This window comes from Morone saxatilis, unplaced genomic scaffold, assembly GCF_004916995.1.
Source record: "Morone saxatilis isolate NCDOM2014 unplaced genomic scaffold, NCSU_SB_2.0 Contig1, whole genome shotgun sequence".
In the NCBI taxonomy this organism is placed as follows: Eukaryota; Metazoa; Chordata; class Actinopteri; family Moronidae; genus Morone; species Morone saxatilis.
This window is the reverse complement of record NW_023339651.1, coordinates 8,839,952-8,856,781: the sequence shown is the minus strand read 5'-3', so window position 1 is coordinate 8,856,781 and position 16,830 is coordinate 8,839,952. Positions and strand designations below refer to the sequence as shown.

Below are 16,830 nucleotides of genomic sequence, written 5' to 3'. Positions count from 1 at the left end.
GCACCCCGCTAGACCAATCAGACGCCGGGGAACTCGCCTTCTCGCTCGCTGATTGGTCAGAGTGCGGACAACGTGGGTGACGTTTAACGTGCCTGAGCTCCCTCCTCTGGCAGTTGGGTTTTTTTTTTTTTTTTTTTACGCTGATGGTTTCACGGGAGTAGTTGTAGTCTTCATACCGGAGGGTGAAACTGTCCTGGGAAAAGCTATCGGGATTATTTTAGGCTTTTTGTAAGCGGGAGTTTTGGGAGAAAACTGCCTTAGGTGGTAGGATATTCACTTATTTTTCTCTTGGATAGTGGTCTAAAGTTGTCACCATGCCGGTTTTCCACACGAAAACGATAGAAAGTATCCTGGAGCCGGTGGCTCAGCAGATATCCCATCTGGTGATAATGCACGAAGAAGGTGAAGTTGACGGGAAAGCCATCCCAGATCTGACGGCGCCGGTGGCTGCCGTGCAGGCGGCTGTTAGCAACCTTGTTCGGGTGAGCAACTCTCTTTCCCTTTGTGAAATTGTACCTGGCAAAGTGTGGCTCACACTCGGCGGGTGTTTGGTACGCTACCTGTCGCTCTTTGTCCCACACCGTCCTGCTCTTAACGCACTTGAACCCGTATAAACAGACGGGTGTAGCTCGCTATGGGTTTAATAGAAAGGGAAATGAATGCATGCTATTAAAGTTTGTTGGAGTTGTTTGCCTCGGGGCGGAGGGGGCAAAGGGCAGTGACGCCCTTTTCCCCTTGAAAATATGCCCTGCCTCCTCTGTAGCTGCCATATCTTGACGTAGGCACTGCTGCTAGTATGTGTGAGCAGAAATCCTGTTTCTTTAATCCTCTTCATCTGGGGGGTAACATTTAATATGACTGTGAGTTATGTGTATATATATAATATGAATGAATCTGAAATATTTTTTTGTTTTAGCTCAGGAACTAACTGAAACCATGTCAGTAAGGTGGGGGCAGTTCATTGCACTTACATTTACATTTACATTTACATAGCATTTGCAACCAAAACTTCCAAAGCAGATCTATACAGGCTTGGAGAAATGATTGATTATTGAAGTCGTAACATATTATATGGCAGCTGTCAACGCTCAGCTATATTATTACTTCTCTACTTTTTCCGCTGTGGTCACATAACTGCATTTTGATTGCTGTCAGTAAAAAGGTGTGACTCCCTTTCTAGAGCCGTGATTGCAGAGACGTGTCGTCACTAGTGAGTGCTGCAGGTCTGTCTGTGAAATCACTAAGAATATGCGCAAAAACATACACTAATAACTTGTTTTGGACTCATAGCTTAGGACCACAAGAACCTGCCAACTAACAACCAACCAAACAGACCTAAAAATATAACCTCCCTGGTGATACAGTAGCTATAAGTCTTGACTCACTCTTGATGCACTATGGCAAGTGCTCATATCGAGTTGGTGCCCGTGATGTTCTCCTCCCACGCAGAGCAATTAAAATGTCTTTGGGGCTATTCTTTCGAAAACATTACATTACATTGCAGCTGTGGTTTCAAGTATATTTAGATTTTTTTTAAAAACCAGTGGTGTTCTCAGAACTGTCAAGTGAGGAAATGACAATGTTTGTTTCCTCAAACTCTAGACCGAAACACAAACCAATACATGGAGAGTTTTCCTAGAGAGGAAAGAAGGGGCTGTCAGATATTGTGTCTCGTAGAGAGAGGAAGAGATAGAGACTAAATTAAGGCGGACTTGGTTCCTGTGCGGTGTTCTCTCTGGCGGCCTGGTCAAGCACAACCCTGGCAGTCGTTGGGCGATAAATTTGGAAAATTGCTCTGGCGTCTCGTGTCAGCAAAGGAATTCTTTGTTTCGAGGGATTGCCTACCATTGCCCCACAGTTTATTTAGTAGGTTTTAGGGTTCATGTAACCATTTAAAGCCAGTTGACTTCGTTCTGTGCCTTTGTTTTTCCTCAATGCCCACTCTCAAACTATAAGTCTGGACATACAACCATCTACCAAATCATACTGCTGTGTAATGCCTTGGTTACACAGTAAAACATTAGACCTGAACCTATTCTAATAATTCGTTACCTACTTTACTTTTCTTTTTTGTAATCGGATGCAACAACTGGTGGGGAGGTGAGCTGCATTACAATCGAACGTGTTAATAAAGATTCATTGAAGAAGATGCGTGTACTAGTCTGTCCTTCAAAGGAATTATAATGATTGGTACGTGACATTAAATTATACACACAACCTCTTACTTTAGATACATACTGCAGACACGCGAAATCAACGTATGCTCAGTTAAAACAACATTAAAAAACATCATCCGAACATCGCAGTTGTGCTAAAAGTTCCACTATTGTCTAAAGCTCGGCCCCCCAAGTGGCTAGAAAATGAACGAATGCAGCTTTAAATATAGAAACATCACATTTCAGCTGATTAATGCAGCTTTAAATACAGAAACATCACATTTTAGCTGATTAATGCAGCTTTAAATATAGAAACATCACATTTTAGCTGATTAATGCAGCTTTAAATATAGAAACATCACATTTCAGCTGATTAATGCAGCTTTAAATACAGAAACATCACATTTTAGCTAATAATTGATTAAATAATATCATTTCCTGACAGATGAAACGTCCTGTGCAGCTCGGGGTGAACTGATCCAGGCTCTCTGGACGTTGTGAATCGTGATCAGATGTTTCCAGCTGTGGCGTGAATGAATGAATGGATAGGGCCTGTAATTATTTCCAGTTGCCGTAGCAACCTAGCAACATGGACAGTGTTATGATTTCATTGAAGTCGGGGATCAGATGTAATTTTCTCTTCTGGTTTCAATCCCACCAGTCCCGTGAGTCACACATCGCAAATGAGAAAGTCAACGCACTGTGTGGATCTTTTCTTTGACTTCTTTGTTACTGACGGCGATGCATATTCTCAGGAAACTCACTTATTTACTACAGAATGTTTGACTTTTCAATATTTGCACCTGTTGTAAGTCACGCAGTTTCAGTGAGGCTGTTGAACAAAGTAAACGTATAACTTGAGAGCAAATGTCAAGGAAAAGGATCGTCCTCGGAAGGGAAAGGGATGAAGCTGTCTAATGGCCTTTCTCTAGACATCCTCAGGGCGGGGCTCTGTCAAAGAAAAGCTATTTACTTCATTGTCCGTGTTGCCCAGAAAACCACATGTTGCACAGACTTCCTCCCTCCTGAATCCTGTTCAAAGTCTCTTGAGCCAGAAGCTTAAACACGGGTTGGATTTTGGATGACGGATGATTGCACCTTTCGAATGACGTATACTTACGGTTGTGTCCAGACAGAGAACGGGAAGATGAGCTTTTAGGATGCTTAAGCTTGTCTAAAGAGATCTGATGCACTGTGACAAACGCGTAGACCTTTTAAATTACTCATTTGAAAGGGCCTAATCTTATTATTCCAGATGCATGGAGATAAAATTGCAGCCCTTGTACGCCGAGCCAGTATTTTAAGCCTAGCACGACCACAAACCATCGCGAGTCAAATACGTCTGGTCTAACCGAGACCCCTCATGAGCACTCAGCATCTTTCACGTCCGTGTTTCCTGATTGAAACAATGAGCCAGGCCTCAATTAAAGACGAATGTGAGGAATGTGAGGAATTCCCAGCAAACAGGAATGCATCCCTGCCCAGAGGGGGGGTTGAGCTAATCCTTTGAATGAACCGTTTTATTGAAATACTGAGTATGATTATCAATCAACAAGGTATCCCAGAGAAAAGCCTGCGTTCTCACGTCTTTGTGTCAACTTCATATTCGTCTGCGATACGTGTCTGACCAACAGCTTCAAGCTGGTGAATGTCTTCTTCAGCAGGATGTGGCTAACCGTAGTCAGTGAACCTGTGGGTAAATTGTGTATTTGAAATATTTCTTCAATGCTTGTGCAACACCCATGCCTAGTGCTCATTGCACAAATGGCTTGTGCAACAATAACTTAGTCGCAAGGCTTAAAACCAGCTCAGCTGCACATAAAGAACCAGCTCCATGGCTCCAGTGCTCGAGGGGGGATCCTTCTTTGTTTGAATCATAATGAAACGTCTAAAACATTCAGAGTAAAGTTATATTTTAAATGTTTATACTGCATATTAAGTGAATCTGAGAGTTTAGATATTTTCTTACTGGGTTAAATGCATGAAAATTACGCTCCTCTGTGTCAGCAGTCATTCCTTTGAGTTGACTACACAGGCCTGTTGTACTTCATTACTTTTATAGCTCTTTTTTATAGTCGTGGGATAAAGAGAAGAATGCCAGTGATGTATGGTCCTGGAGCGGATCAAGTAGTAAGTGTTGGTCTTCCTGTTTGCACAGATCACAAGGCTCACGTGACTCGTAGAGATGATCCTGTGTGCAGAAACACTCAGTGACTGTACAGCTGATCTTTGGATAAAAAAAAAAAAAACAACTCTTCTTCCATCTTCTGCAATACTTCTGAGGTTTCAAAATACCACTGTGCATCGTTCATCATCGCGCAACAACACCAGAGAAATGCAGATACTGGAAGTTGGGCTTAACGGTAGTCTGTGTCTCCTTTTACTCATTCGACATAGAAGTGTTGTTAGTGTTCAACTTCTTAAACTTTGAGAGGAATACTGCTGATACAACACAAGGACATTTTTAAACACACAAGCTCTCGAACTGTCGTTTCAAGCACCTACTTCTTAAATCCTTTACAGATTGGAAACAAATGTGTTCATTAACTAAAGTGCTTAAAGGCATACAAAAGAAAATGCTTCCTATTACCTGGTACTCTTGCTTCCTGCAATTTGTCAAAGGGAAATCATTTCATCCTGCTCACCATTCGATTCTGTCATCTTGGCAACAATGCAAGGATCGCAGAGTCTGACATGTTCGCGTGGTCTCCGACGAAAGAGATAATCTCGTCGTCACAGACGTGCATTGTTGAGTTATGGATTCGTACTGCGCCGATAGTCTATTTTTTGTCATCAGTCAGATGAGAATTTGTCAGGAGAGGGGGGAGCTGGAGGAGTGGTGAATTGATGAGGAAATGCAGGAAGCCAAGTCAGGAAGACCCGGCAGCTGCTGGCCCCACTCAGGAACAGTGTGAGCCAGTGAAGGGAAACCCCTCTCCCTCGACAATGTTTACAGCTGCGGACCGTGACAAAGGATACAAAGCAGTAGGGCTGTCACAACCCGGGTTTGCTGTGTTGTATTTTAAGTCTTTATCCCGTGCGAGACATAGGAGAATAAAGAAAAAGGAGCCACTGCTCTCAAGTATAAACGGTATAGGAGAAACACATGATTGGATGCTTCGGTTTGATGTAACTTCCTCCACAACTCTCAGTAGATACAATAAAAATAAAAGTAATCTCCTGTTATCTCTGTTCTTTAGCAATCCTTGTTCTGGAGAAAAAAGGCCAGCTCATTCATGACGAGCCTTTTATCAACTCAGTCTTTTTTTTATGAGGAGGATTCGCCCTCATGAGTGCCCCTCCCCAGTAACACTGTACGAGCTGCTAAGCTCTTGTAACTTGAGATAGATAGTTGTGATATATTCTCTCTGGCTGCAGGGTCTGTATCGCCATGCCCAAGCAGGCCGTTTTGATTTGTGACTTTCATCGCCTCGGACACCCCGCAGGTTGCCACTTCCTGAACCAAACTGATAAACCACGTTCGTCGCCACTTGACAGATGCACGATGAAGTCGTTGACCTTCAGCACAACCTCTGACGAGTCAAAAGTAATTTAATATCTCAGAACGCCAGAGACTATTGATCAAAAGTAGCTAATGGAGTGCTGCGGCATCAATTTGTGTGAACACGTCTCATCAGATCGCAGTACAAAGTCACTTAGAGTGCGAGTCAGCGTCTGAGTCGCACTTTGACGAACTAAACCTCTGCGCAGAATGATATACAGTTTATTTGTAGGACATTGCTAAGGGCAGCAGTGACGGCGCTTGCCAGAATTTCGCCGTTACAGATCTTTGCGGTCACCATGACTAACACAGCATTGTGCTAAAACTACCCAACATGTGAAAGGCAGGCTGTGTCTTGGCAGCTTTCAGAGTGGCCTTTCTTCTCCCGGCAGAGCGATGGGCCGCCGTCAACAAAGCCGAGTCTGTTCCAAAGGAGCAGCTACTTTATCAAGCTCCTTCACAACACAGGGTTTCCACACAGCACTCTTGGATGGTAAAAGGAGTGTCAGTGTTTCCACTCCAGACACAAATGGTAAATGAGACCGCCGGCCTGTAGCGTGGTATGTGACAGCTTGGAAGAAGATGACACTGAATCTGTGAAAGGTTTTTAAAAAGAAGGTGGAAGTGAACAACTGGCCTTCCTTAAAGCGGTCTGCTAGAAACTATTCAAGGAACGGGATAGTCCGTCCTCACGTCATCTTTATCTTCTCTCCCACATGTTCCCTGTCTTCACTATCAATTACCAGTTCAGGCTAAATGCCAATAATTCACTTATTTCATCAGTTTTGGTCAGACAAAACATTTTATTTACAGTTTTTAAAAATATATACTTTCATGTGGATGAATCAGTCGTTCAAATAATCCTTTCCCAGCCTTAATGTCAAACTTGGTCGGTTACTTTCATAAGCATGTGGTACAGAATTTGGACAGATGCTCAAAATAGCAAATAAGGCCAGGCATCGTGAACTGCCTGACAACAGCAGTTGTAAACTCGGTTCAGTTCTATTTCTGCAGCTAATTGTTTTGGAGACTGTTGTTGAACTTCAGACAGCAGGAAGAGGCTACGCAGGGAGGAGGAAATGGAAGACAGTGATGACCTGAATACAGTACCAAGGGCCTCAGCTCGACTTGGTTTCTGACGCTCCTGCATGCTGCTTTGGGGAGAATATGACTCAACACTCGTTAAACGCAGTATGCGCTCTTCTTTTAGCCTCCACATTGTTGGCTTATGGTGCAGTCTGTCTTCTCTCATTTGTTCAGTTTAGGTCATGTCTAAACTTGACTTGATCTCGTATAAATCTTACTACGACTCCTCGAGAAAGTTTATCTTTGTAACTGCAGTTTAGCAGCTTAGAAGAAGTGCTGTTATTTTACGACGGCAAGTGGATATTTTAATTATAAGCCAATCTGTGATTAGCCTTAAAGTTTGACCAGAGCCCATAAAATCGCATATTTTGCCTGACCAACATTAAAAAAAAAACAGAAACCAGCCAAACAAACCCTCACATGTAACAAATGGCAAATGCTTTCTATGTCTTTAATGTTTAACTGGTATCAAAATTGCCATTGATTGATTTTACCATTAATAGTTCTAGCTGTAAATCCATGTACCATCATACATCTTAGAGGTTTATAAGGAGTTTATAAGGTCTTTGTGTTACTTTTTCCCCCCCTCACTCATGTTTACTACACTGTCAGTGCCCTGTAGCCCCGCTGCCCTTTAGTTGAACGGGACAGAACAGCTTTAGTTGTTGCTGTTGGCTTTTGTTCAGAGCCACTCATTGGTGGAATGTCAGGGTGGCATATATACGCTCTGAGACGGACAGCCTCTGCTAAGCTCCTGTTTTAGTTTGGCACAACCTTTGGCCCTAATTTATAACCCCTCAGTTGCTCAGAGTCCCTCCGGTCCGGTGAAAAGAGAGCGAGGAGATGCACGTCTGCTCCGCTCCACTACAGCCTCCACGTCAACCACCTGGAACGGCTCTGCTTCTGCATGTAGTGGGACACGTTGACGAGCAGACTGGGCGTGCTCACCACAGCATCAGGACTACATCCCCAAGCACCAGAATGAAAGCAGAACCTACTTTCTTTTTTGTAATTTCCAGCAGGGCTGCTTGATTATGTTTAGATTAATCAATTAGTTGTTTAGTTTATAAAATATTTGTAAGTAAGTGCCAATAACGGTGCCATTAATTCCCAGACCCCAGAGTAATGCCCTTTTAAATAGTTTGTTTTATCAAACCGTATGTCCAAAACCCAAACATATCGAATTTCCAATTATATAAATGACAATTAATTGCCTATAAAAAAGGTTTTCCTTCCATATGACTAATAAACTAATTGTTTCAGCACTTATTTCCATCTTGTATAATTTATGATCGGTTGCCTAAAATGAATATCGGCTAAACCTTGGCTGGCTTATACCCCATCACTTAGCAGGTACAAGGTTGTGCAGCACAGTGAGACAAATGTTATATAGTGCTACATTATGTCACGGTGAGGTAATCGCTCATGTAGTTAATATTTGTCATAATAACAATATAAAGGTTTAATGTCTCCCAACTGGGCAGAGATGCAGCTCATTTAGCCCAGTCAGTGTGATCCGTGTCCCTGTATGAACGCGTCTGATCTCTCGCCCATGGCAACTCGACGTGGGTGAGTTGTGCCTCTCTACAGAGCTGAGGTCACGACGGGGGAGGTGAGTCATTTTGGCATTTGAGGCAGAGGAGGCGTTCAGCTGCTTTACACATTATAAGGGGCCTGGCGTCCCCCCAGCAGCTGCCTCGTTGAAATAATGGTCCGCCGGACAAGTAACAGGACATCATTCTGGAAAACTATGATTAAAGACAAAACTCCCTTAGGGGGAGAGTTGTGGTGGAGTGTTTTACTCACGCGTATGACGTGCTATTGATGTATAAAATATGCATCCAAGTTGCATTAAAGCTTTGGAATTGAATATTACTGAGGCAGCACAACTCCTTTGATACTTACTGCTAGAGCTTTAAGTGTTGAGTGATACAAAATCCTCATGACTGATGAGCTAGTCATCAGGGCTGGGGCTGCGGTGGGGCCGGGGGGGTGTTTCCTGTCTCCACTGGAGACTGTTTGACCACTCCTGCTGCCGCCTTTACCAGTTTCTAAATATGACATATGAGTAGCGAGTGGGCTTGCCATTAATAAAGAAGAACATGTGTCATCTAACGATAAAAGCAGTGACGTTAAAGCGTTACTTCTTTTGTAATTCCATGTAATGAACAGAAATTCATTAAAATCAAAATCATCATCAAAATTGTAACCCTAGTCATATTTCCTGACAGGGAACTCTACTCCATTCGTTTCTTTATTGCTAAACCACAGGGTGCATTATTAGGTTCATACCATGGTCACCAATCAAAGGAAAAAGGAGAAGCTGTGTTCTCATATTAGCTCATGATTGAATTAGTCACACGCATTTGTGCTGTTTATATAGTTACTGTAGTTTAACCTTAAGCACTCATGTGGAAAAGGCATTTAGACTATTAAATATCTCAACTATATTTGAGTTGCAACTGACTCTGCCCTACCAACCAGAAACAACCGTTTCCTGTTGCAATTTTACAGTTTTCTCAACATGTTTTATCAGCACTGACAATGCTCTGATAAGCATCCAAAGAAATAAAACAAATAATAAAAAAAATCAACAAATTAGACACTAATGAAAGCCTGATTCAAGTGAATGTTTTCAGTCAAATTAATAACATAATATTAGTAACACGTATGGTGGCTCAGTTTTTAAGCATTTGAGTTTACTCCAAACTTTGTTTCATGGTGGGTGGTCACACGGTGGTTACATACCACAGTTTCTTCCTCCAGTCCACCAACAACTCTAAACTGGTATATGAAAGTGATGCAATATCCGTGTTGACACTGTAATGAACCAAATGACATGCCCAGTGCATGCTGGGACTGGCCCTGTCCCTCTGTGACACTAGAGATAAAACAAAAGGAACAAATGACAAACAGGTGAAGTAAGTTAAACACATAGTCGATGAGTCAAATTGAGCACTTGTTTTAGAGGAACAGGTTAACATTGATTCAGTTGTTATTTCGATTTGTTGTTATGATTTATTGGGAAGAATTGGGTCACAAATTTGTGCATGCAAAATGGAATCTCATGATTTCTTTGATGTTAAATCATTGCTTGCAAATGTCTGTGTGTGTGTGTTAGTGGTTATACATTACTTGAGAATGATTTTGACTCATAAATAATCTGTGTTTTCCAGGTGGGGAAGGAGACTGTACAAACCACAGAAGATCAGATCATGAAAAGGGACATGCAACCAGCTTTTATCAAGTAAGCACAGAAGGATCTCTCTGCAGCCCTCAGTTTCATACAGTAACAAACCTCTCAAGTGTATTTAGATGAAGTACTTCTTTCTCTCTACAGTATGTGGAACCCACTAGCCTCTCTTTGGCTCTCTTTCTCTCTTTATCTGTTGCAGTAATGGCTGGTTGTGCCCAAGTAAAGGTCAGACATGGCATGTTAAGTGCCTCAGAATCTTGCCCCGGTGTAACATAAATACTTTTTTGCACACGGAGGAGTTCCTTCACCCTAAAGGAGAAAGGCCACAAACTTGTACATGTCATTATACATAAGAGCCGCTGGCTGCTGCTGCTTTTGGTTCATGTTTAAACATAAACAAAAAAAGTTTACATACTGACGTAGCAAAGGACAGATGTACATATTTAATCAATGTATTTGTTTCCCTGGCTCACACCACATCGGCTAAATCATTAACTTGTCCCCAGCTGCTGTCTGTGCGTATCACAGTCTTTCACCGATCCTTATTACATGAGAGACTACAGTGGAGGGAGGGAGAGGCGGGACCCGGGAGCCCCCCAAGGTCAGGGATGAAACGCATTGGCAGGCACAGGTCATCAGGCTCAACACATTTGGCGCCTCGAAGTCACATCGTCACCCTGTCGTCATCCATCAGCACATGTGCTGGAATGCGACTCTCTCACTAAATATAGTGTCTGTCGGGGTCCGGTTAATGCATGGCTGTTTCTCGCTAGTGCACGCTGAAGGACACTGCTGGCTGGCTCTGCAAAGACACACACACACACACACACACACACACACACTCATGTCAGCCTTGATGTCATGCACATACATTAGCTTTTATCCTGCAGGAGACTTGCTCCTTCAGGAAGAATGGAAACTGAACACCTCTTGTTTGGCCCCTTTGCAATGCCTAAAAATGTGGAAAAAAGCAGTAGTGATCTCTTGTTACTGCAGTAACATTTGGGACAGTATACTGTGGGAACTAGAACATGTGTTCAACACTTGGCTTGTTGCCCGTTTCTATGTGGAATATGGCTGTTATGATACTATGCAGGTGGCATGTGTGATGCTGAATCAAAGGACTGAGCCTGCGGGTTTTGCTGCTCTGGAGTTCACTGAGTGCATCACACCCATGAAGCAACTATCAATCATTTACATTTCTGTGGAAACAGGGGTTAAATTGGGCTGGAGCCAGCTAGAGTGGAGCTCTGCCTCCTGAGGTCCAAATCACATCCTGTGAGAGTCAAGTCACTTTTATTTAGCCCTAAATCACAAATTTGCTTTACAGTATGTACAGTAATAGTGTGCTTCATTTTTAACCAGGCCCAAACTTCCTTCCCCTTATCCCACTTTAAACTAAATATCTATTCCACTGACCTTTTGACAAAAAATATAAACTCAGGTTTGTCTCAGTAGATTTCTTCTGGAGCTCTCAGCTCACAAAATGCAACTGAAAGCTCCAGACACACACAGATACTATTCCCAAGGTCAAGAATGAGCCTTGAAGCTCAATTCATTAGGTTTTTTCTTCAGGGCAGTAACAATACTACAACACATACAGTTTACTTTGTGAAAACATCGTGTTTCATGCTTCATTAATTCCCAAAATAGATCTGCACATTTCTTAAAAATCATCCAAAAATGCTCCTTCATATATATATATATATATATATTATATTTAACTCCTTTAAATGTATTTTCACAATCAGTTGGCTGTATATAGCACATTAACTGTGTTTTGCAGGAGATGTTTACTTACTAGGAACTCCACAATATCCTTATGATTCTGTAAAAGTATGTATTCGTAATTTGTTCACGAAAGAACGAAGTTTGGTCTTTTTGCATGCCGTGCTTGTTTTGAACAAGATTGGTTAACGTACAAGCTGATAATCACACACACACACACACACACACACATAGCTGTAGCACAGGAAGGAAACTACTGACAGTAGTTTTAGGATGAGCTGCTCACATGATGTGTGAACTCCCTGTAAACATGAAATCTTGTCAGCAGCCTTTTTTTATTGGGCTAAGATATGTTAATTCATGCCTTGGTTATTTTTGATTTCACCCAGCATCAGTATATAAATAAGGGCTGCCCCCTTCCTTATTCCCAATTTAACCCCTGTGTGGGATATGATATAAAACGTAATCCATCTAAATTGGCTTCAGCATTTGCTTAGAATGTGACGAGAGGAATATAAGAAGAGCAAATGACACAAAGTCATACTTAGACAGCAGCTACTGTATGTTATGGCGAGCTGTATCTCCAGGCTTCCATCTGTTTTTGCTGTAGGCAATTTACTGTTTTCATGCCTAATGTCCATCTGGCTTCTTAAAGGCTTCATATCATCAGCATGACTTGTTTTTATTTTTATTTATTTATTTTTTTCTGCCTTTCAAATCAACCATCTTCTGTCTTCCACAGAGTGGAGAATGCATGCACTAAGCTGGTACAGGCCGCCTCCATGCTGAAAGCCGATCCATACTCTGTTCCTGCTCGGGATTACCTCATCGATGGCTCCCGGGGCATCCTCTCTGGGACCTCTGACCTGCTCCTGACCTTTGATGAAGCCGAGGTATTCATTCTTTCATTCTTCATTTTATTATCTATTCACCAGCAGAAGTTCGTTGAGCAAGGTCAGAATGCAGATTCTGTTACAGGAAAGAAATATTGATCAGTTGACACTGCTAGATATCATCAGTTTGAGAGGTTTACTGTATTCTAGCTAACAAATCTCTCACATAGTGATTTCATGCATAAGGATGTTGTTGTGCCCCTAACTACACTTCAGAAACACATGTGAATTTAATAATGGTTTATTGAGTCACCTGATGGTTGAAGAATTGATTTCTCTGCATCTTGTGCTCTGGAGTTCTCCCAGTGTATTAATAAAGCATTGGTGCAAAATGGTGTAGGCTTACATGTGCTTTGATTTATTTATTTTTTCCCACCTGGAGTGGCATGATGTTTACAGACGACTGGAAATACGTCAATATGACGTCACTTCTTCTGTGCTTGGCTCGTTATAAACATAAGTATGAAGCAGAATTTGTGTTACTGCGATAACTACGTTGCACCCACATACTAAAATGCCACGCTAGGGATTACGACTTCACCACCAAGGAGTCAAATATGTGCTCAACAAGGCTGCCAAATTTAGAGCCTGACCATGCAAAAAATAATTGCAATGCACAAAATGGCAGCAGTTAATAGTTTTTACACAGCATATTTGTTTATTTTAACTTTAATTCAAGTTTAATTAAAATTGTATTAACCTAAATTAATTTACATTGACGCTTGCTGTTCATCTTTCTTAGTTAGTTTTTAAAATATTCTGCTTCAGAGACATATCTCTACCCTATCTCTTAATGACCAAATTTGAATGGTTATGTTACTTACAAAAAAGTAACTCATCTGCTATGTTGTTAACAGATTTTTATTTTTCTCAAATAATGAAATCGGCCTCAAAAATCCAGTATAGGTCAGGCTGTAAATAGATTCTGGGTAATGGGCGTGAAATAGTGCAAAAGACCTACCAACACTGACTTTAACAAAACACCACTATGCAAAAGAAATGGACAGAACATAACTATTACAGCTTGTAACGGCGTTAAAGGTTGTACCATTTTAATTGAGCAGCAGCTGAGCTGAAAGGCTTTTAATGTGTTTTTAACAGCCACTTGAGCATTGCAAGTGGCCCTGCTGAAGAAGGACAGTATCTATTCCCGGTACTGTACAGCTTATAAAGAACACAGAGAGGTAGATAAATACGCTGCAAGTGTAACTCCTCCATATTTCTTGCACAAAGCCTTCCTAAATCTTGAACCAGGCAGGAGTATCATCTATCAGGCCCATCTTTCTTTTCCTCTCAGGGATGGAGAGTAGAATAAAAAAGTTGCAGATCAGCTCTCTGGGAGCAGACATCAGGCGTCCCAGCGCTGTCCGCAGCAGTCAGCAAGACTCAGCAAGAGTCATCAGTCACCGGTGCCATCATGTTTCCCAATGCAGCTCAGGCATCGCTCTGTATAGTGGGGTGGTGACTCCAGCAGTCCACATAAAGCTGGAGTGAAGCAGACAAAGAGGCTGGAATGTCAGTAGGCAGCATTATCAGGGTGTAATTAGGGAGAATGTGAATGGAAAGTGGGGTGGGGGGTTGTTTGCATAATCACTTTTTTTCTGGCAATGCAAAATAGTTTTTCAATTAGCCTTTGTTGTTGTTTTTTCCCATTATTATCATAGGTCCGCAAAATAATCCGTGTGTGCAAAGGCATTCTGGAGTACCTGACAGTGGCAGAGGTGGTGGAGTCTATGGAGGACTTGATCACGTACACAAAGAACCTGGGACCAGGTCAGTTTGCTGATACAGCAGGAGTAAGATTACTTTGCTGAGATCTTGACTGAACAGTGTCTCTTGAGATTTGCTGTCTTCATTGACAGATTCAGGATGTGTTGGCTGGAATTAAATTTGTTTTGCTATGTTAGCATTGGTATGCGTTTGTTGCAGTAATGAGTATAAAAGTAATAAAATAGTACTCAAATTTTTATTTAAAGTTTTACTTAAGTGAACAAATAATGGAAGTTGCATAAATCACATGTATGTAAATCATCAAAATTAAAATACATCTTCTCTGAAGACCTGTCCCTGCCACATTGTTGATTTAAAAATCCCTCCAATCTCCAGTTTCAAGCGGTTTTATGTTTAAAGATTAGTTGAAGGATTACATGCTCCTCCAAATGATGATTAAATTCTCTAAAGCTCTTAAGAGAATGTCTAAAATTATCAAACAAATCTGTCTTTCTGGGTTCCTGAAAAAGTTTATATTGTAAGAGTTTGATCACCATATTTTGCAGAATATGTATACTATTAATCTGAAGATTAACAAATAATCCCAGCTGTCAGATACATGTATTAGAGTAAGAATCTTAAACAGCTTAATTCGTTAAAACGTGCTTAATTCCTTTCCACCTCTGGTTTATTGCCTGTGTCCAGGGATGACAAAGATGGCAAAGATGATAGATGAGCGACAGCAGGAGCTGACACACCAGGAGCACCGTGTGATGTTGGTTAACTCCATGAACACAGTCAAAGAGCTGCTGCCCATCCTCATCTCAGGTAATCACATACTACTTTCATAAAGCCAATACCCCGACCCACACAATGTGTTTCAGGTGAGTATTTTAAGGATCAAATATTGTATTGTTTACTGTGAGTTCTGTTTTTGTCTTTCAGGTATCAAAATCTTTGTGACAACCAAGACATCTGGCAGCCAGGGCGTGGAGGAGGCCTTGAAGAACCGTAACTTCACTTTTGAGAAGATGAGCGCAGAGATCAACGAGATCATCAGAGTGTTGCAGCTTACGTCCTGGGACGAGGATGCATGGGCCAACAAGGCACGTACAAAAATGACATGCTTTTACTTCAGTTTGTCTGTTGCCTTCAAAGTCACGTGCACACACTGTTATTTTTATATATACGTGAGGAACAAGAGACTGCTTTGCTCTTTGAGTGTTTAAACTTTGTTTTTGTGCATTCTTTGTGGATCACAGCTGGAAGCAGTGTCTGAATGAGCAAAAACATGAATTTTGTCGGCTACCCACTGTGCTCTCACGCACTCCCAGAATGCCTTTGGCAGGAGGCTGCAGACTGAAGAGATTATGAGTGATTCTCATTCGGTGTATATATTTTCCTTTCTTAACAAGGCATGCACTTTGTTTCATCAGGGATTACTTTATTTCAAGTTTGACAGGTGTGAAAAATGCTTTTGCAATATTTTAAGCGTGCATACAGTTAGTGATTAAAGGAGGAATGCTTTAACTTTCTCTGTCTCCATGTAGCTGGTCAGTCTTTCGGGTTCCTTTTATGTTTTTTCTGCTCTGCACGTTCTGCTTCTTCACTTTCCCAATGGCTCTTTCTTGTGCCACTTTCTTCTTTTGTTGCCACTTTTTTGTTGTTGTTGCTCTCAGTTGGTATGTCCAGTTCAACATTTTGTATTTATGTCGTTCTTCCTTTCTTTTTACCGTTTCTTTCTCCCTTCACCCCCTGTAGAAGGTAAGCCTGACCTCTCTCGCCCCTTGGTTGTGCAGCAGCATGTCTGACAGATGTGTGTGCTGTCTGCTTTGTGGTGCCATTGTGTGCTTATCAGTAGAGAGGCAGTAGTGAGGCTATACTGCAGACTATTAATAGAGTATATTAGCAGTTTGAATACGTTTGTACTGCTAATGGAATGGTGTTTATTGAACAAGTGTAAAGCAGGTTGAATTGCTGAAATGTTGATCTATGCAGTATTTTGTTCTCTCTTTTTTTCTTTGGATTTGTTTTGCTTCATAACACGACATTGTATCACCATCTATGTGTCCTCCTCCTGTGCCATTTAAACCTCGCTATGTCCTCAACCTGTCTGATGATAGATTGACCCGACTCATGCAGTATTGATTTGGGTGTCATTAATGAGAATTCGCTCAGCATTCATCCCTCTTTACCATGATGATATGGTCTCTCCTACTCTGTACTTGCATTTAACAGCCATAGGAGGAGAACACATAGAAAACCGGATATGGATTTTGTTGTATAAATGGCTCATTTTTAGTTGTAATCCAACAGATATGGCTTAGTTTGCTCACACATCTTATTTCCATGAACACTTAATCACTTTACATCATCCCTGTTACTAATGCCATGAACCACACCCTGTCCTAATGTATGAGTAATCCCATTCTGTGTTTGATTATAGGCTGTAATGAATGTGTGTTTGCATTTGAAATGAGTGCAAAGATCCTATATTAGTCTGTCTCACTTTACTTCACTGGCTTTTTCACTCACTCTCACACACACTCACACACTCTC

The 16,830-nt window shown here is 41.5% G+C and overlaps 1 protein-coding gene across 2 annotated transcripts in view; it reads left to right on the top strand.

The window, feature by feature from the left end:
* Positions 1-314: 314 nt before the first annotated feature.
* Positions 315-16,830, top strand: part of LOC118329217 (vinculin) — a 25,295-nt gene continuing 8,779 nt past the window's right edge. For both annotated transcript variants that reach the window (XM_035663245.1, XM_035663254.1), the window contains exons 1-6: positions 315-482; positions 9,921-9,991; positions 12,411-12,561; positions 14,226-14,334; positions 14,977-15,099; positions 15,217-15,377. In XM_035663245.1, the coding sequence (XP_035519138.1) occupies positions 315-482; positions 9,921-9,991; positions 12,411-12,561; positions 14,226-14,334; positions 14,977-15,099; positions 15,217-15,377 (783 nt within the window). The remainder of the gene's footprint in view (positions 483-9,920; positions 9,992-12,410; positions 12,562-14,225; positions 14,335-14,976; positions 15,100-15,216; positions 15,378-16,830) is intronic.